The 25971-nt window shown below is 37.5% G+C and overlaps 1 protein-coding gene across 5 annotated transcripts in view; it reads left to right on the top strand.

Annotated features, from left to right (window-relative positions):
- The window catches only part of RAPGEF6 (Rap guanine nucleotide exchange factor 6), a 181531-nt gene that overhangs the window by 41253 nt on the left and 114307 nt on the right, over positions 1-25971 (top strand). For all 5 annotated transcript variants that reach the window (XM_079773202.1, XM_079773200.1, XM_079773198.1 and 2 more), the window contains exons 5-6: positions 1548-1617; positions 12975-13118. In XM_079773202.1, the coding sequence (XP_079629328.1) occupies positions 1548-1617; positions 12975-13118 (214 nt within the window). The remainder of the gene's footprint in view (positions 1-1547; positions 1618-12974; positions 13119-25971) is intronic.

The raw sequence follows: 25971 nt of genomic DNA, 5'->3' as shown, positions 1-25971 counted from the left end.
CAGTTAGGCATCAATCAGGCCAGCAGGGGAGCGGTTAGGGGGCGATCAGACTGGCAGGCAGAAGTGGTTAGGAGCAATCAGGCAGGCAGGCAGGCGATTGGTTAGGAGCCAGCAGTCCCAGATTGGAGAGGGTGCAGGCTGGGCTGAGGGATTACCCCCCACCCCGGGCACAGATTTCGTGCACTGGGCCTTTAGTATTTTGATAAATTTATCTCTTAGATAGTGTATGTTCTTATTGTATTTTAAATGGAATTAAAAGATTTTTTCATAATTTCATTGTTGCTAATCCTATATAATAAAAGGCTAATATGCAAATCGACCAAATGGCACAACGACCAGTCGCTATGATGCACACTGACCACCAGGGGCAGACACTCAATACAGGAGCTGCCCCTGGTGGTCAGTGAACTCCCACGGGGAGTGCCTCTCAGCCAGAGCCCTGAGCTGAGTTCACGGCTGGCGAGTGCGGCGGCGGCGGCAGGAGCCTCTCCCGCCTCCATGGCAGCACTAAGGATGCGAGGGCTCCTGGACTGCAAGAGGGTGCAGGCCAGGCTGAGGGACAACCACCCCCCCCACCCCCCACCCCCCACCCCCCCTCCCCCGAGTGCACGAATTTTGTTCACTGGGCCTCTAGTATACAATAAAACAATTGATTTTTAGATATAGTTTTTTTATAAATGACATATATTTCTTTATTTAGTATTTTATATTTTGTTTGCATTATTAATGGAGGTTTTTTAAAATATTTGGTTTTTAGAATAAATTATACATATAGTATAATTGGCCATGGTACTTAATTTTTATATATATAATATTTTAGATTGCTTTTTGTAATTTTATAAGTGCACTCTGCATCATATGTTCACCTTTTGTATCATATAATTATCAAGTATTTTTTCTATTCCCTACCTTTTAAAGTATTTAGTTTACTTTTTTAAATTAAAACATCAATTTATTTCTATATAAATGCTTTCTTTTTTTATTTCATTAGAAATATCCTCCCAGATGAAGAATATAAAAATACAGTTTCTTTTAGAACTAATCCATTTTTAGTTTTTTCCAAAGAGCTAGTCAGTGGCTCCAACACTATTTTTAAATGAATCACCTCTGTTTCTTGCTACATTTCTTTATATAGTCTAATGTGAATATTTTTAAAGTTGTTTATAGCTTTAATTTAAAACTCCCAAAATAATAATTTACTTTTATAAAAATATTCCATAATTGTGGCTTTAGTCTGTATTAGGTGTGTTTTTACTTTTATTCACATATTGATAAATGTTTAAAATTTGAGATTAGGCAAGGAGGGGTCTTCTATAATCAGTTTTAGAGATTAGTTAAAGGCAGAAATTTTTAAAGAATTTTCACACTGAACTGTATTGAGGTCAGTTATCTCTTGATTTTAAGAAAATCTTATTAATAAAAGTGATAGGATCAGAATTTCTTGGTTAACATGTGGAGGGGGGAGGTTTGATTGTTTGTTTGTTTTCCTATATTGATATATTTTATTTGTAACCTTTGCTAAATAAATTGTTTTTCTGTTTTTATAGTTTTGGTAAGCAGTTTGGAGGAAAAAGAGGATGTGATTGTCTTGTATTAGAGCCTTCAGAAATGATTGTGGTAAGAACTTTAAAGAATGCTGAATTGTTTTTTGATGTGCTTCAGTTTCAACTTTAAATGTAGTAGGCTTTTAAATACTGAAGGAGGTTCCATTACTATGACTTTTTATATATTTTATTAAGTAGCATCAGAACCGTCTACCAAGTTTGATACATTTTTATCTACTTATTTTTTATTTTTTTTTATCCTTGAGAGAATTTGAAATATGATACAATTCTATATAACAGGTTCCAAATTTGGTCATTTCTTTTACCACTTCTACTAGAAATTTTAAATAAAGGCTTTAAAAAGTGACCCTTAGGTTTCAAGTATTTTCTCTTTCCTCTTCAATGTACTTAATAATCTTTGAATATCTATGTTCTGTGCCCTCAACTTGCAGGAAAGAGAAAAAAATGAAAGACAATTCTATTTAAGTAAGAAATGGTTTAGATCTTAATATTTTTACTTTAAGAGTGTACTTAAGGAATAATTCTTTACTTTTTTCTAAGAAAGCTAGGTAGTTGATGTAACTTGAGAGAACACTGACTTTTTTTCCCCAAGCATTAGGAAAATCCAGAACACAGCTCTCTTTTACTTTGTTCTGAGATGACCTTACTAGAAAATAGCTTATACTGAATGGGCTCATTGTCCTATTTGCATCTCATGTAGATGATCATGTCATTTGATTTGATTTAAACTGTTGAGAAGTGAGGTTGAATTCTTAAGGAAGCATTTGAATGCCAGGGCACTAAAAAAACTAAACCATTTTTCCACTTTATAGGACTGTAGTCAGATTGACATCTTCAAGTAGTTTCTGTTTTCTCTTCCCCAAACTGCATCATCTACATTATCAAGAGTTCAGTGTTCTATATTTTATTTATTTATTTATTGATCTCAGGATAGGAGAGATAGAAACATCAATGATGAGAGAGAATCATTGATTAGCTGCCTCCTGCACGCCCCACACCTGGGGATCGAGCCCGCAACCCGGGCATGTGTCCTGAGCAGGAATCGAACCATGACCTCCTAGTTCATAGGTTGACACTCAACCACTGAGCCACGCTGGCTGGGCCAGTGTCCTATGTGTAATAATAAAAGGGTAATATGCTAATTAGACCGGACAACTGAAAGACCTTCCGGACGAAGCTGTGGCTGAAGGGCCAAGGCAAGCCGCTGTGGCTACCAGGGCCAAGCCCCTTGCACGAATTTCATACATTGGGCCTCTAGTATTTTATAAAAACAACAGGATTTTAAGCTCTTAAAAGGCAAAGATTATGTCTTATTTTGTGTAGTACTGCCTGCATAATAAGTATTCAGTAAATTGTGCTTGAATTCAAGTTTGTTCAAGACTTGGATTATGTATTTTATGTTTATTTTCTTTAAGTGTTGTTATAGATGGCATATTTATTATAGCCTCAGAACTATCTTTTTAAAATAAATATATTGAGGAACATGGCAATAAAACTACCTCAGGCACTTCTGGTTTTCTCATTTATTTATCAGTTGATGTACCCCCCCTACCCCCATACTTAATGGGGGAAAGAGTAGTGCTTTTACTGTAGTGTTTACATTGTTTTATTTTGGTACAATACAATTAACATAAAATTTATCAAACTTAACCATTTTTAAGTGTACATTTCAGTGTAATTATTAAATTAGTTTTCTTTTGAAATTAAAGGGAAAACTTATATTTTCCCCATCCCAAACTTGGAGTTAGCCTTTTCTCTAAGGAGAGAAACTGAGATCTGACTGCCAGTTGTTTTCATTGCTCTATGTGACTAATTGCTGTTAGGGCCTCTCAGGGAAGAGAGCTAGAAAATGTCTGAGTGTATGTATACACTACATATATATATATGTGTGTACACATGTCTATATTTGTTTTCTAATCTATATATCTGTTTAAAACCCAGAGTTTATTTTGGTTTTTCCTTATTCATATCTTCTTTCTCTATCAGTGAGAAACTTGTTTTTCAATATATTTACTTACACTTAAGGCAGTGTAAGAATAGCTTGTTCAGCCCTGGTTGGTGGTTCAGTGGTTAGAGCATTGGCCCATGCACCAAAGGGTCGCTGGTTCAATTTCTGGTGAAGGGCACATAGCTGGGTTACAGGTTTGATCCCCGGCCACAGTTAGGACATGTGAGGAAGGCAACCAATAGATGTGTCTCTCTCACATCGACATTTCTCTCTCCCTCCACCCTCCCTTCTCCCTCCCTCCCTCCCTTCCACTCTCTCAATGGAAACAAATATCCTTGGGTGAGAATTAAAAAAAAAAAGACTTGCTTGCCCACAACATAGTAGAAAGCACTATTAGCTATAGTCTTAACATACACTTATTTATATATTTTAATTGTACACTTTGTTGAAATTTTTAAAATGCATATGTCTTATAACCTACCTCTATATCAAAATACCAAGTATTTTCATCACCCACCCTATAAAGTAAGGAACTATTCCAAAAATTAGAGGGGCCAGGCAAAAGGACAGAGCAGCCAGATTGAAGATTGAAGGGACTTACATTGACCAAATCTGGGACAATTTGGTGTAATGCAAATTAAAAAATCATAATAATTGATAGTACATCCATGTATAATACTGGAATTTGTAAGTTCTACTGATAAGGAAAGAAAAGAAGGAAAGAGAATCGGAGGGAGGGAGGGAGGGAGGGAGGGAGGGAGGGAGGAAGGAAGGAAGGAAGGAAGGAAGGAAGGAAGGAAGGAAGGAAGGAAGGAAGGAAGGAAGGAAGGAAGGAAGGAAGGAAAAGGGAAAGGTTTTCCTAATAGTCCAAAGCCAACTAATAAATATGGAACAAAAGATTAAATTAGAAAATCATTAATGAATGATTGTGGCTCATGTTTAATTAGAAACAGAACACTTACATAGTCTCAGAGTTCTCTTTCCACAGACCACTTACAAAGGGAAAAATTAATAAGTTTCTGATGGGGAAATGAAAAGGATACCATTGTAACAAAAATCATCCCCACCACTATCAACATAGATACAAACTGATATCATACTACTCCTGATATGATTTACTGAGAAGGACTAAAATCATATCTGATATATTCCTGCCAGAAATACATACCTGAATCTAATTATTAGGAAATAAAAGACAAATCAAATTGAAGACATTCTACAAATTGACTGGTCTATACTCTTAAACTATCCCGATGTCAAGAAACAGATGAAGGAACAGTTCCAGATTAAAGGAGAAAAAGAGACACAATTAAATGCAACGCTTGATTTTATACTAAATATTGAAGGGAGGGCAGGGCAAAGGTGTAAGTATTGGTACAGTTGATCTTAGATTATTAAGTCATATTTCCTGATTTTGATAATTGTACTGGGGTTTTGTAAGACAAAATCTTTGTTCTTTGGAAATATACGTTGACATATTTGGGATCAAGAAGTACTCTATTCAGTTTGTACTCAAATGTTTTAGGGGAAAAAAATGCAGATATACACATAAAATTTTTAAAATCACCAAAAAATTACATTATGTATACTTGTATATATATTTATGGTTGGTGATTTTTAATTCCAAGACCACATTTTATTGATGATCAGTATGGTTTAAAATGCTTTATGCGTTATAGGAGAAAATAATTTCAAGCTTTTTATTTCTGAGATTTCTGAAGGATTTAATTGTCATTTCATCATATTGATGAATCTTGTTGTTTTTCTTCAGTTTTTCACTATTATAATATATTTTGAAAAATGTATTGAACATTTTGAACCAGAACAGATCTTTGGTACATCTGTGTATTTTTTAGATGAAATTATTTAGAACTCATAAAAATGCTTGGTCTGAGTGTAAATATGTTTATAAGTACATGTGTACTATTTTGATAAGGACTGTCATGATTTTGTTATGTACTATATATTTATACAAATTTGAATAATTCCACAGGTATTTGGGAATACTGGTACCTGTTACAAACACCCTCCTGATTATCTGAAATGTTAGTCATCTTAATCTAGCACGTTATATGGAAATCTCCTTGTTTTAACTTATGCATATTCTCATATGCTTTATTGGGGACTTGTTTTTTCTTATTACTTATATCTCTGGCCCATTTTTCTACTTGGATTATTTATTTGTTCATTACATTACAAGCTTTACATTAGTAAGTTAATGATTCTTTTTATTTATAAGAGGGTATAAATTTATCATTTGTTAACTTTATATCTAACATGAATTTTTGTCATTTATTTATTTTGCTCTACTTCTTTTCCTTTTATGTTATGACTTTGGTTTGCAAGTCATGCTTATTAGAAAGACCTTCCCCATGACAATATCATTGATCTTTTAACTGGCATTGCTTTATAGAAGTTTATTAGTTCATTATTTTAACTTTTAAATCTGACTTTACTAGGTAGAGAAAATGGTAACAACTTAACTATCTGTCTTTCAATAGTTCCTCCTAAAACAATGCAGAACTCTGTAAGAAGGGTAAAAGAAATCTATACACACACAATGCTCGTAGCATAAATTGAAGACAGAGAATGCCCAAATTTGAAACTAATTGTAAATAAAAGAGAAACCACTAATTCCTAGCATGTGATCTCTCACACTCCCATCTCTACTCCTAACTCTCAGCAAGGCTCTGTGATGAGCAAAGGCTGACTAAGCAGAACTGCAGAAAACAGAAGATGGAAGCTGCAAATGGATGTCAAGTTGACCTGCACTGCCAGAAAGACTATCTCATTAAGTTTAAAATTAAATGTATGTGTGCGTGAGTAGGGAAGTTATTTTAAATTATGAGTAATTTGCAGAAGTATTCTAAGTGCATAAACTCAGGGTTAAGACAAAAGATAAAAGGAAACAAGTTTTCTTTGGCATTGAAGTGCTGAAGAAGAAAAGTACATGGGGAAGTTTTAGGTTTCTACAAGACAAAGTGAACACAAAATCAAGGTCTTTGCCCCTCCCACCAGCAAAACAAAAGGAAAAATGTATCCTAAAATATCTGGACTTCAAAATATTTGACAAAGGAGGGAACCTATTAAACTAGGAATCTTATAAAAACATCCTAGTACCACAAAAAGGTAAAAAGAGAAAATTAATAAATCCATATATAGCTGTTACAAAAATATGAGAAAATGATATTAATTACATATCAACTGTGGGAAATTCCTCCTCACCCCAGAAAAATAACCACAAAGGTGAAAACTGTGATGACACTTCAGACAGAACAACATATATTCAATCAAGCATTTGAGGATATTAAAAAAACATGTAAAATCAGAAATTTTAAAACCAAGCATTTTTATGAGTTCTAAATAATTTCATCTAAAAAATACGCACAAAGAAAGTGGGCAAAAGAAAATGGAGTGAAAAGAGTATGAACTTAATAAAGAAATGGAATACAAAGAAAAAATTATATTAGAAACAAATAAATTACAAGGTGCCCCAGGGAGAGTCTATTCAAATGAAAATTTACTAGTAATAAGGTACATTGAAAGAAAGGCAGGGAAAGAACCAAGTGAATAAAATTATACAAAGAATGAAGTAAAAAGTGTTAGATACACTGTATTATATTCTTGAAAGATACTGAGAGAGATCTTAAACATTCTCACCACAAAAATGAAATGGTGATTATGTGTCATGATTGAGATGTTAGCTAAGTATATGATGGTAATTGTTTTGCATATATAAAAGTGTCAATAAGTATATGATGGTAATTGTTTTGCATATATAAAAGTGTCAAATCACATCATCTTAAACTTATACAATATTATACGTAGTTATATTGCAAAGCTGGAAAACAAGTATTAGAGAAAATAGTGGAAATTCAAACTATTAGATTTCAAAGATAAAAAATCCTCATTATTTCTAGGCCAAATGTTATATAACTTCCAAAGGCAAAAGAATTACACTGGCTTAGACATTTTTAAAATCCACTGACATAACCAAAACTAGGCAACAATGGAGCAGCATTTAAAAAACAACAACAAAAACAAAATGTGACCCAATGATTTTGTATCCAGCCACAGCTTTTCAGATATCTAGGTTATGGAAAAGTAGCTTTCAGCATATAAGAACTTAGGGAATAATGCAGAGCTACTTTTAAGGAATCTACTAGAGGATGTTTTATCCAACTAAGAAATAAATGGGAAAACCTCAGCAAAAAAAGTGATGATGAGCATTTAAAATATATAAACCTGCTACGACTAAAAATAAGATAGGGAGGGATGTGAGGGAAAGACTTGTACATATGTTACATGTTGTGATAAAGTAGAAATAAGACAACTAAAAAAGGGAGGAAAAGGAAGAGTGAAATAGGAAAAAAGAATGTTCATTGATTATTTTGTGCATTGCATAATCAATAGGTGAAAGAGTTAAAACACCAGGAAAAGCTGCTAAATTAGAGAATATCAGGTCTGGGATTTGATTTTCCTGTATTTACAAGCTATCATTTCACTAGTGACCCGGTGCACAGATTCGTGCACATTGAAAGGAAATTAATTAGAAGGTGGCCAGTGGGGCAGGACTGGGTGAGATGGGCCGGACATGCCCTGGAGCCAACCCTCCGTGGTCTCTCCCCAGCCTCTGCGGAGTGAGTGGGGTCCCTCCAGCAAGTGGGGTCCCTCAGCCTGGCCCGCAGGGATCGGGACAAAACCGGCTCTCCAACATCCCCCAAGGGGTCCCAGAGTGCGAGAGGGCACTCTGCAAAGTTGCTGTCGCACAGGGTGTGGAACGCAAACGCAAGCGTGCAGTAAACCAGATTCGAGGCGGACAGTGCCCCAGCAACAACATAACCCACAGCTGAAGGTGGAAGAGGAATCGGGCTCCCTCCTCTCTGGTTTCAGGGTGCATCACCTGAGAACCACCACTGCTAAGTCACTGCAGCTTGGCAGCTCCTGCGTTGAGTGTCTGCCCTCTGGTGGTCAGTGTGCATCATAGCAACTAGTCAGATGGTGGGAGGGACAGTTAGCATATTAGCCATTTATATATATACTAGAGGCCCAGTGCATGATTGAATCATGCACGTGTAGGGTCCCCTACACGCTTTCGCTTTTCGTGGTGGAGCTGGGTGCCTGTCCACTGGTGCGCCAGGCCTTTCAGAAGTCTCCGGCTCGGCGGAGGCTTCTGAAAGGCCTGGTGCCAGAGCAGACAGGCACCCAGCTCCCCCACTTTTGATGGTCCGAGGCCGCTGAGGGGGGCTACCCTGCTGTTGAGAGGCGCAGGGGGCGGGACTCCCACCCCCTGCGCCTCTCAACGGCCGCTGAGGGGGGCTGGCGCGGACACCTGGCTACCCTGCCGTTGAGAGGCGCAGCTGGGTGTCCATGGCAGGCCCCCTCAGCGGCCGCGGATCTGGCTGTTGAGAGGCGCAGGGGGCGGGAGTCCCGCCCCCTGCGCCTCTCAACAGCAGGGTAGCCCCCCTCAGTGGCAGTGGATCCGTGCCTCTCAATGGCCGGATAGGCCACCCCGAGTCCCGCCCCCCAGCCTCCCGCCGCCCAATCATGGGCATAGCGGAGTGATGGTAATTTACATGTTACTCTATTATTAGATAGGATAGATGGGTTTCTGGCTCAAGACACTTGGGCCAGAAACAAAAGACTTTATGACTCATGGTGTAACAAACAGAATAATGATTGGCATATTTGTATAGGTTCCCTTTGTTCCCCAAGTCTCATGGAGTTAATGCTGGATGGCCCACATGGATGCCAAACACATAGTAGGTTTGCATTGCAGCTAAGAAACACTGAGCTTGGGGAATGTACTGGTGTTATAGTAGGCAAGCCTGCTCTTAATCCAACCAGAAACATTACCTTATCCTTCAGGATTGCTTGCTGCAACACAACTCTGAGAAATGGTTAAGTGAATAAGCAGTTAGGATTTAATATTTTTGGCACACCTAGCAAAATGTGTAGAAGCACAGGAAAGACTCTTTCCCAACAGATAGTAAAAGGGTAATAAGAAAACAGGCAGACAATAACAGGCATTGGCAATGGTATAGAGCAGTGATTTTCAACTGGTGTGCCACAAGAATTTGTAAAATATGCAGTACCTGACTATTTAGTCAAAGGCACTAACTTCTTTTCCCTTAGATTGTAAAAAAGAAAACAATTTACAAGAGCTAACACCAGTGCTTTGTATTGAACCATAAATATATAGGTTATATAATAGAGTTACATCTTATTGGTCATGTCATATAATAAGGTTGTGTCTGATTGGTTAATTGTTAGTACCAGCAATTCTTATATACAAGTATAGGCACCTGCTGTTTTTAAAAAGTCACTTTGGAGCCAAAAGGCTAGGAGCAATCGTTGTTATTATTATCCTATATAATAAAAGGCTAATATGCAAATTGTCCCTTCGACTGGGAGTTCGACCAGGGGGCGGGGCCGTCAACCGCCTGTGGCCCTTTCCCCAACCGGCTGGACCCTACCAGTGCATGAGACTAGTATATAGTATATACTATAACGCAGTTCCTATCTTAGGGAGCTTGTTAGCCTGTGAGGTAGGCTTTGATAATTATGGTCAATATTCTTAGTGCTATAGAAGTAGCACCTTCCTGGGACAGAGGAGGAGTTGTCTGAACTGGGTCATGAAGTTTGTGTAGGATGCCAAGATACTGGCAAAGGAGGAATGGGTTTTTAAGCAGAAGTAACAGCAGCATATGCAAAGGTCTGACGGCTGTGGGGAGCATATTCTGTTTATGAGAAATCCTGGTTGTGTGCATTCAATAAACGAGTCATAGTCTGAGGAAAGGAATGTCTCTGGTGGTATGGATGATGTGTCTTAAATGATTGGTAGTGTTTCAGCATGTGAAAATAGAATGGGTAGGATAATACAAATTGATGAAATAAGTTACTTAGCAGAATATAAGTTACTTATCTATGAGGACCATGAATAGTCACATTGACTTGGCCACTTACTCTTGAACTCTCACGCTAAAACAGAGCAGCTTAGACATCAATTCTTTCTGAGAAAACATCAGGAAATTTTAGATAAAAGCTCATTAGAGCTTTTCTGTGAGAGGTTTTGTTTTTTGTTTTTTGGGGGGTTTTTTTGGTGGGGAGGAGCTAAGAGAGTGTTTTTTTCCAGGCTTACACACATAAGATAGAGTGATAAAAACATTTTGGGGATGGAGTGTATGTAACTTTGACTACCCAATATAATAAATTTTATTTGGTGACCTTAGGGAGGTCCATTGTAGCATTTTGAATAGGACTTGACATAATGATTTATCTAGGGGATTTATCTGACGGTGCCAGATGGAATTAGAGAGGAACATGTCAGAAGCAGCAGGATCACCTATTACTATATTTCAAGACTAAAGTGATTAAGACTTGAATAAGTAGTAGTAATAATGTTGGCAGTGAGAATAGAGTCAGACTGAACCTTGCTTCAGCAACCTCAATACTTGAGTTTTGGCTAAATAATAATTCAGAGCCAAGACTCAAACTATGAGAGAAAGTTTATTTACAAAGACACAAGGTAGAATAAGTGAGCTGTTGAAGGAATGGGCTCAGGAAACAAGTTACAAAGGCAAAAGAAAGGGCCCTGGGAGTTTAGGAGACAGGACCTGGGAGGAAGTGGAGAGGACTGGAAAGGTGAGGGTGTGTCTCTGAGAGGGAAGGAATGCTGGGTCCTCAGTCCTAAGGGCTTTTAAGGATGGAGATTTAGAGTAGGTCCCAAGGGATGATCTTAATAGAATATTCATCAGCTTTCCAGGTGTGTCCTTTCAGGGTTGTGGTCTCTACTGATTGGTTGGTGACAGGGCAAGGGGTCATTCATTAGTCAGCGCAATTGGTCCTGACTCAGCCATGGCATGGCTTGTCTTGTTTTGCTGCTTTTCTGAGCTTGGAGCTGAAACACAACTGAAGTCTAGAAGTTATGCCTAGGAGTCAGTGTTTTAAGGGAGTGGTCATGCAAGGGGCCACCTGGGAGTTCCAGGAGGCTACTCTTCGGCCCCTTGTTCCTTCTCTAAGAAGGAGGTTACCACATTACTAGCAACATGCCAGGGGATAGAAGGTCAGGGGGTTTAAACTGCATGACCAGCAATATGCTAGGGGAGGAAAAGTTATCCTGGGGGCAAGATCCTTGTTTTCTTAATTTTGTCCCTTGCTAGGCACCTGGGGTTTTTCACCCTGGTGACCTTCTATACCTGGCCCATTGTCCTTGGTTTGCTCATGTCTGTCTAACTGCCTACCATAGTAACTGTCCTTTTTTAAAAATATATATATTTTATTGATTTTTTACAGAGAGGAAGGGAGAGGGATGAGAGAGAAACATCGATCAGCTGCTTCCTGCACACCCCCTACTGGGGATGTGCCTGCAACCAAGGTACGTTCCCTTGACCGGAATCGAACCTGGGACCCTTCATTCCACAGGCCGACGCTCTATTCACTGAGCCAAACCAGTTAGGGCAAGTCCTTCTTCCTTAAAAGAAAGCATATTGTGAGAGTGATTTATAAAAAGAATTGACAAGTTCTAAGAAGCAACTGAAGATAAGAGTTGGAAATGTTGATGAAATTTCATACTTGGGTGACTGGGACATTTTTTATATTAGCAAAAGATACAACATTTTAGGAAAAGTAGTTGGGGAGGTGGAAACAAATTGTTATTTATTGGATGCGAAGCTAATAATAAAGTATGCTTTAGGATATATTATTTGTAAAAGTAAGTTTTGAAAAGTATGGTTTAGTCCGTGATTAGACAGGCAGTGTGGTCTTGTGTCCGTAGCATAAGTTATAGAGATAGGCCTATATTCCAACTCACTTTTAGTAAGTATTACTGTTCTGAGACTGGAAAGTCACTAATCTCTTTGGGTTTTACTTTGTTCATCTATAAATTAGAGATAGCAATACTTGCTTACAGGGCTGTTGTGTGAACTAAATAGTATAATGTATAGGCACACCAGCCCATTTTATGCCTTCAATACATACTAATTTTTCCTTCTTCCTTAAAAGATGCCAGCCTCACTCTTGGCTATTGTCATACATTAAGATGGACACCAAACAATAATACATTAGTGTTTATAAGTTCACTGAAATAAAATCCTTGATTGTTCCCTAAATAAAATATGTATATGATCAGGCAGCTTGTAATTAGACTGGCAAAGAAGTTGTAATTATTGAATGTGTAGGTGTAGTTAACAGTCTTCTTTTCTGGTAAATGACTTTACTTAGAGTATGTTTGTGTGAGCAAGAGAGACTATTTCCTGGAAGGAAACTGTGGTCTCCAGATATTTATAATGATGTCACCTTTAATCTTTTTTGAACTCATGAGCATTATACAGACCATTTTCTTGAGGCAGTTTCTTGCAAGAAGTGAATGAAGCCTCCTTATGAGTTTGTTAAGACTCCATAGACTGTCAGTAATATGGAAAAATTGGATATTTAATCAAGAATGTGAACATGTGTTTCAGGTAGAGAATTCCAAAGATAATGAAGATAATATACTCCAAAGAGAAATTCCTGCCAGGCAGTCTCGACGAAGGTTTCGGAAAATTAACTATAAAGGAGAGCGCCAAACCATTACTGATGATGTGGACATTAACAGTTATCTTTCTGTGAGTATATTTAAGGATATTTTGTGGCTCTTCCTTAATTTTCATATACAGTATCTTTAATTTACAGATATTTTTGGTAATATCAACACTTTGGGCTCTACAATTAAAAGTTTGGGGCTGGTGAATATATCTGTAATTTTTAAAAATACTTCTGCTCTGTTGAGTTGGGTAGAAATACTCTACCAGTGAGAGTTTTGTTTTTGCTTTAGTTTTTATTTTCCGTTTAAATATGTAAAAAATAATCTTACTATATTTTTTTAGACATATTTGTGGATTTTCTTGTCTTTTTATTGCCTGATTGGAATATAGAGTAGAGTCCTGGAAACTCAGGCAATAGACTCATTGATAATGCTATAAGGCATTCAAAAGAAAAAAAAAGTAAATTCTGCCCTGATGTGTGAGACAGATATACTTAATGTGTGTTATTGCAGAAACATATGCAAGTGGTGTTAAAGGTATATTTCACATGCAAATATTGAAAAAGTAGATGAAATATTAATTTGTGTAACACCAGAAGGAACATAAGCTGTTTCTTCAGAAATCTTTAGTTTTTGTAACTGTAGATAACTTCATTTTAGATGGAAAAGTAGTTGAATCAAGAAGTAAGGATAATTTAAAGAATAAATCCAGGTGTATTTTATCAGTTTTCAAAGGACTCATGATCGCCCAAAATATAAAAGCAGTCTAGAGATTGATCACAGCAAAATTCCTGAGGGTATGTTTAGTTCTTTTGGATATCAGAAACAGAAATTTACTTATTTAATGTTAGGAACAAAGGATTATTTATAGAGGAAGTTATTTGTACTGGAATAAGTGTTAACTTTAAGGCAGCTCTAAGGATTTAGTTGCATTTGCCTAATTTTACTGGTCCAGTACATTCTACTTCTGACAACAAACAATAACATGATATAGTACCAAAATTTTTTTACTGCATTCAGACCATACAAAATTTATTTTCTACTCTTCTTATTTAATAATTTATTTTTTATAATAAATTTCCCCATCACTAATTAATTTAAGCTAACACTTTAAGTTTTGCCTTACTGCACAAGTAATATCTGTCAGTTTTAAATGTGCCTAAATTAAAACTTGATTAGTCTCATAATCCATTTATGTAACCATTGTCTTAATAATGTCATGGTACTCCATTATAATAATTGCCATAATTTATTTATTCAGTTCCGATATTAGGTCATTTAAATTTCTCTAGTTTTTCTATATTTTTAGAAAAATAAGGTGCTAAATGTATGTGGTTATATTTGCCCATATCTTGGTTTCTTTAGAAAAAATTTCAAGGACTAGGATTGCTAAATTGAAGTATCTCTTATTTATGCTATTTTGTTCTCCTTGTATGAGTTAGAGTATATAATGGTGTTTTTAATTGAATTTATTGGGGTGGCATCCTATATAATAAAAGGCTAATATGTAAATTGACCGAACAGCGGAATGACTGGTCACTATGATGCGCACTGACCACCAGGGGTCACATGCTCAACGCAGGAGCTGCCCCTGGTGGTCAGTGCACTCCCACAGGGGGAGCGCCACTCAGCCAGAAGCCGGGCTCACAGCTGGCGAGGGCAGCGGTGGTGGCAGGAGCCTCTCCCGCCTCCGCAGCAGTGCTAAGGATGTCCGACTGATGACTTAGGCCCACTCCCCACGCGGAGCAGGCCTAAGCCGTCAGTTGGACATCCTCCAAGGGCTCCCGGACTGCAAGAGGGCGCAGGCCAGGCTGAGGGGAACCCCCCCCCCCCCGGTGAATTTTGTGCACCGGGCCTCTGGTTGGTTAATAAAATTATACAGGCTTCAGGTATACAGTTCTGTAATACATCATCTGTATATTGTATTATTTATCACCCTGAGTCGAGTCTCCATCACCATTTTTCCCTCCTTTACCTTCTACCTCTCCCAACACCCCCTTCCCTCTGGCAATCATCATACTGTTGTCTGTGTCTATGTGTCCACTAGTCTTTCTTTTTTTTCTTTGTTTAATCCCTTCACCCTTCTCACCTAGCCCCCAACCCCTTCCTCTCTGAACATCATCAGTCTGTTCTCTGTATCCATGAGTCTGTCTCCACTTTGTTAGTTTATTTTTATTATATGAGTTGGACTGTATAGCTTTTGTGTGTTTTTAATTGCTTGCTTATTCTAGTCTCAACTTTAGTGTGTTCTCTTCCCAAGTTTTTTTGGTATCTGAAAGTTGTCCTCTTGTCTATGCTGATTTCCTGAGTGGACCAGAAAGACCAATAGCACACTGCTTGGAATTCTGTCCATTTATTACTTTAAAGAAAGAGTGGCATTTTTGCATGTGAAGGCTTATATAGCAAATTTTAGGTAGTCATCCTACTAAGTACATCAGGAATTTGACATTTCATGGGAGGCGGGGGGAGAACTAAGTTGATTCAAATTTAGATAAAACATTAACTATGAGACTGGGTTAGAGAAGTATTTTTGGTCATGTTACTTGCATGTGGTATTTCTTGGAGTAATAGGTTTGTGTGTTTTTTTCTAAATGATATATTTCAGGTAATGTAGAAAATGGCAATATTAAGTGATTTTCATTTGCTTATAATTAATTTAACCAATTACGTAAAACCTGTGCATCTGGCCAATTCCTACATATTGGTAGTTGGTCTGAATAAAGATGTGGTGTAGCAAAAAATCTTATTTAATATTAATTAAACATTTGATAATTAACCATCTAGTAGAGAATTGATTTTATGGCTATTTATGGACTTCTTTATTTTTTTTATTCTGTCAGCAGTTCAGAGAGAAAGATCAAGAATCGCCATTTCTTCTTTTAGACAGCAGTGGAAATTTTACAGTTTCTTTTCTCATTTGCAAACCTTCATCAACTTTTTCTTGCTAGAGTGTTGAAAGTCAAAATGCATAAAGATGTACCGAAGCTTTTGTTACTGTTGTGTTCTTTATCATAATTATTAGTATATAAACTATACATCAAAGATTTTGTAAATATTAAGGATTTTGCATATATTTTCTAACTGAATGTTTAGAATGATTGAAAATGATGATTTCTTCTAATCTTATAAAATATTTTCATAATTTTGTCATACATTGCTTTGTGTAAAGACGAGAACCATAATGTAATTTTTTAAATACATTTTTATTGATTTCAGAAAAGAAGGGATAAGGAGAAAGAGATAGAAACATCAATGATGTAAGAAAATCATTGATCATCTGCCTCCTGCATGCCTCTAACTGGGGGTCGAGTCCGCAACCCAGGCATGTGCCTTTGACGGGAATTGAACCCAGGACCCTTTAGTCCACAGGCCAACGCTCTATCCACTGAGCAAAATCAGCTAGAGCAGAACCATAATTTTAATGTGAATTTTTTTTAATGTTAAAAAGAGCACTTCTATTACAGTAATAACATTTTTAAAACTCCTTTGGGTATTGCTATCTGAGCTTGCAACAAATTTAAATGTCTCCAAATTTCTCAGTGATTTCAAAGCTTTGATCTTTGAGGAGAGTGTATTTGATATTTAGAAATAGTAAAAAGGTTATTGGAAGCGATATTCAATGACTAGGATGGGTAATTAAGGCGAGTGGAAATAGTCTAGTACAGTGATTTTCAACCTTTTTCATCTTACAACATACACAAACTAATTACTGAAATTCTGTGGCACACCAAAAAATATATTTTTAGCCCATCTGATAAAAAAAAAAAAGGTATGATTTTGATTGAGTTACAAAAAAATAGTAGTAGTAATTACTACCCTTTTTGCTCCATAGTGACTTTTTTTTAAAAAAGCTGGTGCCTATACTTGTGTATAAGGATTTCTGGTACCAAGAATTAACCAATCAGGTGCAACCTTACTATGTAGTATGACCAATAAGATGCAACTCTATTATATGACCCATCCTATATAATATGCAAATTGACCTTCACAAGATGGCTGCCTACAACCAGGCTGCAGGGGGGTTAGTGAGGGTTGACCAAACGACTGAACAAGCAGGCTGCGTGAGGCAACCAGGCTGGCAGGGGTGTTAGTGAGGGACGACAAAATGACTGAACAAGCAGGCTGCGTGGGGCGTCCAGGCTGGCAAGGGGTTAGTGAGGGATGACCAAATGACTGAACAAGCAGGCTGCATGAGGCAACCAGGCTGGCAGGGGTGTTAGTGAGGGACGACCAAATGACTGAACAAGCAGGCTGCGTGGGGCAACCAGGCTGGCAGGGGTGTTAGTGAGGGATGACCAAACGACTGAACAAGCAGGCTGCGTGGGGCATCCAGGCTGGCAGGGGTGTTAGTGAGGGACGACCAAATGACTGAACAAGCAGGCTGCGTGGGGCAACCAGGCTGGCAGGGGTGTTAGTGAGGGATGACCAAATGACTGAACAAGCAGGCTGCGTGGGGCAACCAGGCCGGCAGGGGGGTTAGTGAGGGATGACCAAACGACTGAACAAGCAGGCTGCGTGGGGCATCCAGGCTGGCAGGGGGTTGGTGAGGGATGACCAAACGACTGAACAAGCAGGCTGCGTGGGGCGTCCAGGCTGGCAGGGGGTTGGTGAGGGATGACCAAACGACTGAACAGCAGGCTGCGTGGGGCGACCAGGCCGGTGGGGGGGAGGGGCAGTTAGGGGTGACCATGCCAGCAGCGGGGGCAGTTGGGGGCGACCAGGCCAGTGGTGGGGGTGCAGTTGGGTGCGACCAGGCTGGCGGGGAGGGCAGTTGGGGGTGACCAGGCCAGCAGAGGGGGGCAGTTGGGGTCAACCAGGCCAGCAGAGGGGGCAATTAGGGCCAATCAGGCCGGCACGCAGAGGCAGTGAGGGGAGATCAGGTCGGCAGGGGGAGGCAGTTAGGGGCGACCAGGCAGGCAGGCAGGTGAGCGATTAGGAGCCAGCAGTCCAAGATTGTGAGAGGGATGTCTAACTGCCGGTTTAGGCCCAACTCAGGGATTGGGCCTAAACCGGCAGTCGGACATCCCCCAAGGGGTCCCAGATTGGAGAGGGTGCAGGCTGGTCTGAGGGGACCTCCCCCTCCCGTGCACAAATTTCATGCACTGGGCCTCTAGTATATTTATGGTTCAAGAGGGCATTCACAGTGGATGGCTATTTTTGGGCTGTTGTAATATTTTTATTTCTTCTCTATTTTTGAATAACAAATAGTATGGATACTTGATATTCTTGCTATCTTCTCTTAACTATATTCCAACTTTCTCAGTAGACTATATCAGACCTTTTTCTTGTTGTCTGTGGTAGTTTCTATATTCTCAGGCACAGGATGAGCTACTGGCCATCTTCCTTTCTTTCTCCATCATAGCCCCTGACAACTCTTCCCAAAGGGACACCTAGAAAGAGGGATTTCCATGGCAGCATCATGAGTGATGGTTTTAAATTTAGAGGGCTCTTTTTGCTCACCCTTTTTTATATATTTTCTTGCCTTGAATTCAGTGTTCTTTTCTTTTTTTCTTTTTTTTAAATATATTTCAGAGAGAAAGGTGGTGGGGGGAGAGAGAGAGAGAGAGAGACGTCAATGATGAGAGAGAATCATTGATTGGCTGCCTCCAGCATGCCCCCTTCTGGGGATCAAGCCCCCAAACCTGGGCATGTGCAATTGACTGGAATCGAACCCAGACCCTTCAATCCTCAATCCTCAGGCCAACACTCCATCTACTGAGCCAAACCGGCTAGGGCTAATTCAGTGTTCTTAAGCAGGTGTGCTGCAAGAATTTTTAAAACATGCAATACCTGATCTTTTAGTTAGGGACCTGACCTCTTTTCCTTCAGATCGTCATTTTTAAAAAATGACAGCAGCTAACACAATAGCCTTTCAGTCTGAATGAATCAAAATTATATTCTTTTTTTGTTGTCAAATCAACAAAAATATTTTTTTTGGTGTGCCACAGAATTTTAGTAATTCGTTTATGTGTGCCATGAGATGAGAAGGTTGAAAATTACTGCTCTAGTTTATTGTTCTGGGATAGTATGGCAGGTAGTAGGCATGGTATGACACTCTAGAATCTACTGTTTCATTTTAGACTCACAAATTACTAATGCAGCAAGGAGCTCTTTCTCATTTGCTACTTCTGTGATTACACCTTATGTTCCCTGCTCTCCTGCAGTGCTCCATGTTTTGTTTGGATTCAGAGCATATTTAGAGATATTAAGACAGATTTGTCAATCTAGCTGAATTAAGAGTTGGTTACTAGGACCAGATCATTTAACCACCTTTATGTTGGTACTCTGAATAATGGATAGATACTTCACTTGACCATGGATGTGACATCTTAATGTTTTTAGCAAAATGTGTTTGCTTTCATGGATTCTATGTGTCTTATTAATCAAGCCATTCCTTAATAAGAAATACAATCCTACCCCCCAACCTGCTCATGGGAAAATAGAGGACTTTGCTTCAAACATGTGATTATTGAAATCTCCTCCTAAAGAATGTCTTAGTCTGTTCAGACCGCTATAACAAAATATCACAGATTCAAGAACTTGTAAACAACAGAAATTAATTTCTCACAGGTCTGGAGGCTGGAAATCCAATATCAGGATGCCAACATGGCTGAGTTCTGATAAAGGCCCTCTTTTGGGTTGTAGACTGCTGACCTCTTCCTGTCTCCTCACATGGTGGAAAGGCCTAGGGAGCGAGCGCTATGGGTTTTCTTTTATAAGGGCACTAATCCCAATTATGAAGGCTTCTTCCTCGTGACTAGATCACCTTCCAAAGACCCCCACCTCCTAATACCATCACCTTGGGAATTAGTTTTTCCACATGGGACTTCATGTGGAATATAAACCTTCAGATCATAGCCGTGTCCCAACATTTGTCTAAGGACAACCCATTTGGACTTCCAAAGAAACTAGTTGCAGATAAGTAAAACCCTTAATATGGGTAAGTTAATAAGAGCCAGAGCCTCAGTTTGAGGTGATAGAATAGACATTAAGCTAGAAATCAGATGATACAGGTTCTTTCTCAAGCACTAACTTGCTATTTTAAGGAATATGTAAGACCCTTAGTCCCTGCATCATGTGTGGGAATTAAACTAGATAGTAAGTTGGATTTTTGTTTTTGTTTCTTATATATAGACTGACAACTTCTTTTCTACATAGCAAAAGAGGGCTAGGGAGCTCTCTGGAGTCACTTTCATAAGGTCACTAATCCCAATCCCAGGGCCCTCGTGACCTAATCACTTCCCAAAGGCCCCACCGTCACTTTGGAGATTAGGATTTCAACATACGAATTTTGAATTCAGACCGTAGCAGAGCACCAGTGAACAAATAATTTAAACAGTTACTCAAGTCAGAATGAAGGAGGTACAAACACTCCTGTTTGTATCTATTATCAGAATTTCCAATTTGGCATGTGTAAGTTATAGTCACTGGTTGATGAAGAAACTGTCAACATTGTGAACTTTATTTTGTATTTGTGAACTTGATGGATCTTGATTGTTTTCAGTTTTATTTAATGTTTGGTAAATATTGTAGAATGAAAGAATGAGTGAATAAACAATCTTCTATCACTTCTGAAGGAAGGAAGTTTAACTCGTATATAAGACAGTGAGTGCTGACTAGATAGACAGCTACTGAGAAATTTGGAGCCCAGCTCTGAGAGTCTGCCGCTTCCTCTCACTCTGCTAGTGTTTACAACCCAGAGTGCTTGGACAGGTGTGTTCATTATGGTGCTTCCGACAGAAGAGGTTTGCTGCTCTGTTGACGAATGAGTTTGCCGACCGCTGTCCTAGGAGAATTCTGCTTTTCATTTGTCTTCTGGGAAATACGTAGAATGTAGATAGGAGATTCTTGTATCTAATTCAAATGGACAGAGAATAAGCAAAGGGATGAGATTGTAATCAAACTAAGTAGAACAAATGCCTGCCTACAGCAGATTTTTTTAAATTGTGAAGTAGAATGCTCATTGTAGAAATGTAAAAACATAGAAGAATATTAGGAAGGAAATAAATTTGCTGTAATCCTCAAAACCAGAGATAGCTAGCATTGCTAATGATTTTTTGAAACGTATCGTGCTTAATTCAGATCTTTTACCTAATTTAGATAATGCTGAATATTTAGTTATATATCCTGACTTCCTGTTTCTCATACAATTAAAATTTTCCCTAAACATTATTTTTAATATTAGTATTATATTGTGTTAGTATAACAAGATATTCTCCTGCACCTTCCTACTTTTCTCCTATTACAAACAACTCGTAGGAATAAATCTGTATATGACTGACTTTTTTTTTCTCCCTTAGAATTGATTCATAGAAGTTAAGTTACTGTGTTAAGAATATGAAAATTATTTTTAAGACTCTACATAAATATGGTTAACTTCTAGGTAGTCATTATTTAAAATTGTCTTACTTACTCTGTGTGAACTTCAGGAGTGTTAGGAGGAGAAGGGCAGGATGTGCCTCTATGGTTGTCTGGGTCAGTCATCCCTTAAAGGTGACACTGATTCATATGGATGTGCCCAGGGAACCAGAATTAGGAAGATTTTTTATCATACTTGAAATACTTTACACAATAATTGCTAAAGAAGGCCCTTTTGAAGATTGTTTACAGCAACTCTTATACTAATGTGTACCAGGGGTCAAAGATAATGATTTGCAAGAGCATTCCAGTTGTAAGGGGAATAACCACTCAGAAATAGCAAACAAATTAATGCTGATTGTTACTGCCTTTTAGTTTGATTCGTTATCTGTTTAGTAAGCTATGTTCAGCATTTGGCTTCCATAGTATTAGAAAATGCAGCATGTAAAATTAGAGAAGTGATGTAAAGGTAATCTCTAATATAATCCAGAATTTACAAATGGAAACAGTGTTTTCAGTTGTTTAATTTTTTAAAATGAGATTTCTTTTCCCAGTCATATTTATGTATAGCTCTGTCTTAATTATTGGGCAGCTTTTATTTATTGAAGAAAATCATACACTATGTTAAAACTTTAGGTTTGCACATAGTATGTAGCATGACTGATTACTATATATGCATAGTGTATTCTTGTTTTTATGTGTATATGTGAGTGAATGAAAAATGCTTGAAACAACCGCACAGTGTTGGGGAAAATAGAGCATGGTGGTGCTTTTTATTGTTCCTTCAGTTTCACTGATTCTAATTATAGAAGCTTACATCACCTTAGTTGATGATGAAGGCTTCCCTCTCCCTTTTTGCTTTTTCTTCCTCGATAACTCCCTAAGGATGGATCATATTTCATAGTGCATATGTGTCCTGCTGGTGGGTTTGACAGGGTTTTCAACAGCATGGTGCTGATCATTTAGTGCACAGAGATGACAGTGTGCTGCAGCACTGTTCTTTACAGAAGAATAGGAGGGAGAGTGTTGGTACTCTGGCTTCCCTCCTTCAGAAAGGCCAAGGAATAGATAGGATGCAGTTTAAAAGCAGGATTCCTGAGGGGCACTCGTAATTAGCGTTAACCATATTGTGATAGCAACAAAGATTCATATGTTCAGGTTAACCAAGGGAGATGGGACGGAAGGGGTGGAAAAGCTTGCTGTAATTCTTTATAAGAGCTTGTATGTTACCTCTGACATATTGTAAAGTTTCATTCATTTTCCAAAGGATTAAAGTATTTTTATTACATAAATCAGTTCATTTAACAGCTTATACTTGAAAGACCAAATACAACTAAAATGCAGAAATGAATAGCCTGCTTATTTTATTTTGTAAAAGTACATATTTTTGTTGTTGTTGTTCCTCACCCTTTGGTTTGGTTTCTCTAAATTTTGATTATATTTCACTGTGCTGGTGAATAAAACTGTGACTATGTCTGAGATTATGACAAACTTGGTTTTTATTATTGTTGGGTTTTGGTTTTCATAATGTCTAGAATATATATATTCTGATAACCTTTTCCATGATGATCTTTTTTTTCTCTTCATTGTGGTTATTTATTGAAATAAAAGGAATATTTATTGTTTAGTAACTATCAGAACCCATTTTGGGCTTTCTATACAGTATGATTTCAAATGTCTTGCTCTGTATTTTTATTTAGAAATAATTTATTCCATTAACATTTTAATTATTAACTATATAGCGTTTATGTTTTTATAAAAATATTTTGTAATGGTTTGAAACATTGCAAAGCCAACATACATTGATTGCTTTATTTTGTAGTAGTGTAAAAGACCTTTTAAAAGCTAAAGATTTCATCATTGTATCTGTGCATCATGCATTTTATATGCAGGGGAAATATATTCTTCTGGGAAGGAAGAATATATTCTTAAATAGTTATCCTGTGGTGATGATTCCTGGACAGTGTGTAGATCAGGGAGGGCGTGCTCTGCAGTTACTTCATTTCAATTGGTAAGATAATGAAATGAGGTCAAGATAAAATTCTAAAAGTGATGAGTGAAAATCATTTATTCACCTAATCATATATTTTTAGTTGTTTGATAAATTACTGGCTATTCTCTTATAAAGACATTTTATTTCTTCCTTCAGTAATTAAGAGGTTAAGTCATTGTTTCTGGAGAAACATTATGGTGGAGAGTGTATTATCATAGTGGTAGTGGATTCATATGCTGAACATAGAATTTAGCCTGTTATTTATTTCATGGTATTGTTGCATAGGCAGATTTTGCATGCTAGATTCACCTTATAATTCCCTAGAATGGCAGATAGGTAGACCAAGGAAAAGGATGATGTCATCCTCCTCACAGGCCAAACTAAAGAAAAAGAGTTGTTCCTTTATTGAGTTGGTGTTTACTACTAGTTCTAACATATGGCATTAGTGGATTGCATTTCACCAAGAGGGCAGCAGTTTTTGAAGCAGCTAAGAAAAGCTAGCTCAGCTTGAGGTCCTCCTTTGTGTGCTATCAACATGATTTATAAAAAGGGCAAAGGTGCCCATTAGGATTTTGCTTTTTGATTTGGTTGTAATTTATCCTATTGGTACTATACATGAATATAATTACTGTCTGCCACTGAAACCGAAAATGTTTTTGAGTCATATTACTAATGTTTATGTACAAAATGCTAGTCTTTTAGAAATTTAGGAAATGTTTGGCTTCATTACATACAAAGTGCCTACTTACCATTTTTCTATTTTAAATAATGAGTTATCAAAATTAAATTGTAGTTAATTTATTTTTGAATGTTTAATATTTTGATGACATTCTAACCCATTGTAGTTTATTTAAATTAGGTAAGTTGAAAATGTTCATTGGTGCTTGAAAATCAACCTGTACATATTTTCCATGTTTATTTTACTTTTAGAAAACCAGAGTCATGCTTATTTGTATTTATGATATTTAGTTTTATGCATAAATGCAAATTTAGGGTGTTCCTTTTAAAGTTTTGCAGAAAACAAGTAAGTCTTAAGTTTTATAGAAACCTAAATTAAAAATGATCACATATTTTTAAATTATAATTTATCTTTGTTCAGAGTAATACTTAGTTTTACAAAGTAAATTCTAGTCTTGTAAGTAGCAGCCTAATTTACATTGTCATAGTGTTATTCGGAAAGTGACTCACACTTTGCGCGGGGTTATTGAAAAATTTTCTCCAATAATAAGATTTTTTTTTCTATGGCAGTCAGTGGAGTCCTTTGTAATACTCAGGTAGTAATTTCTCCTCTTATGTTGCAAACCTCTTCCCCCCAAAATAGTGTTAGGTGAATACAGCAAAATTGTTCTATTACTTTGACATGTTCATTGATTGTTATTCTCATAATTTTGCTACCTGGAGGTGTACTAACTGTATTGTACCATTGGAAACTATGTCTTCCTTTGACCATTGGGAGGCACCATTACAACCGTAAGTGCAAACTCTTTGTGGGAGTAGCCTTGTAGCAGAAGCATGAAGAGTAAGGGTGGGTACTAGAGGAATTGTGTTTTCAGATTGGAGAGGGTGTGGCAAAATTAAAGGTTTTTTAATGTTATTTTTATAGAAAAAATGAGATTTCCTTCTAGCCCAAGCTCAATTTAGAGGCAGGGTTTATCATTTTCTTCTCTGATTCCTTCTGAGTTGTAGTGGCTTCCCGTCTCTTTCTAGGAATTGAGCATCGGGCTGCAGGAAAGTACCATATTACATAGATCATTCTTTCTCAGAGGATTTGGTGCATGCTGCAAGTGGACTGTGGTGCCTGTGATTTTTTTTTTTCCAGCTTTCCTTTACAAAGTGAAATTCTATTGTTTCCATTTAAATGTACTGTTTACATACAAATCTTAGTACCGGTTTTAGATATTTTTAATTTTAATTTAGAGTGGTCCTGAAGCTTTTACCTTTCAGTCAGCTATTTGATAAATAGGAAGTTTTGCAAGCAGAAAGTCCTGAATTAGCAGTATTACAAATACATGTGTGACATCTGAGATCTAGGCTGCCTTATGTATTTGCATTGCAAGTGTATCTTACCAGAACTAATTATTTTCCCTTGGGAAGATAATACTATGTTAAATTTGAATAATAATATTAGGGGATATGGCTTCTTAAATAAGCCATGTATCAATACACAGAATTAAAAACCAAAATGGATTTTTAAAACTGTGAAATAGAAAGGTGCTTAAACCGATTTTTTTTTTTTTACTTATAGAATTTAGCTTGCTGACATGTCTAACGGAAGAGTGTGTGTGTGTTTTTTTTAAATAAATTGCTCTTTGGGCTGCATCTGCAGATACAGTAACCAATTGATCTAATGCAGTTTCTGAAGGCTTTCTATACAGGTGATGTCATCCTTTTAGCTCTATTCTCCTCCCACTCTCTTTCCTTCTTATTAGATATTTCATCTTACTGCAGAGCATAGAATCAATAGGAGCTTCTCCTTAGGGAGCTGCTGTGAAACAGGCAAGGACAGTAGGAATTAAGACACTAACATACAGTCTTGCTTTAGCAAAAGATGTAGTGTTTTTGTACCATATTATATATAAATTTC

This window comes from Cnephaeus nilssonii, assembly GCF_951640355.1.
Source record: "Cnephaeus nilssonii genome assembly, chromosome: 5".
Lineage (NCBI taxonomy): Eukaryota > Metazoa > Chordata > Mammalia > Chiroptera > Vespertilionidae > Cnephaeus > Cnephaeus nilssonii.
Note: the sequence above shows the minus strand (reverse complement) of the source record. Positions and strands in the feature narration are given on the sequence as shown.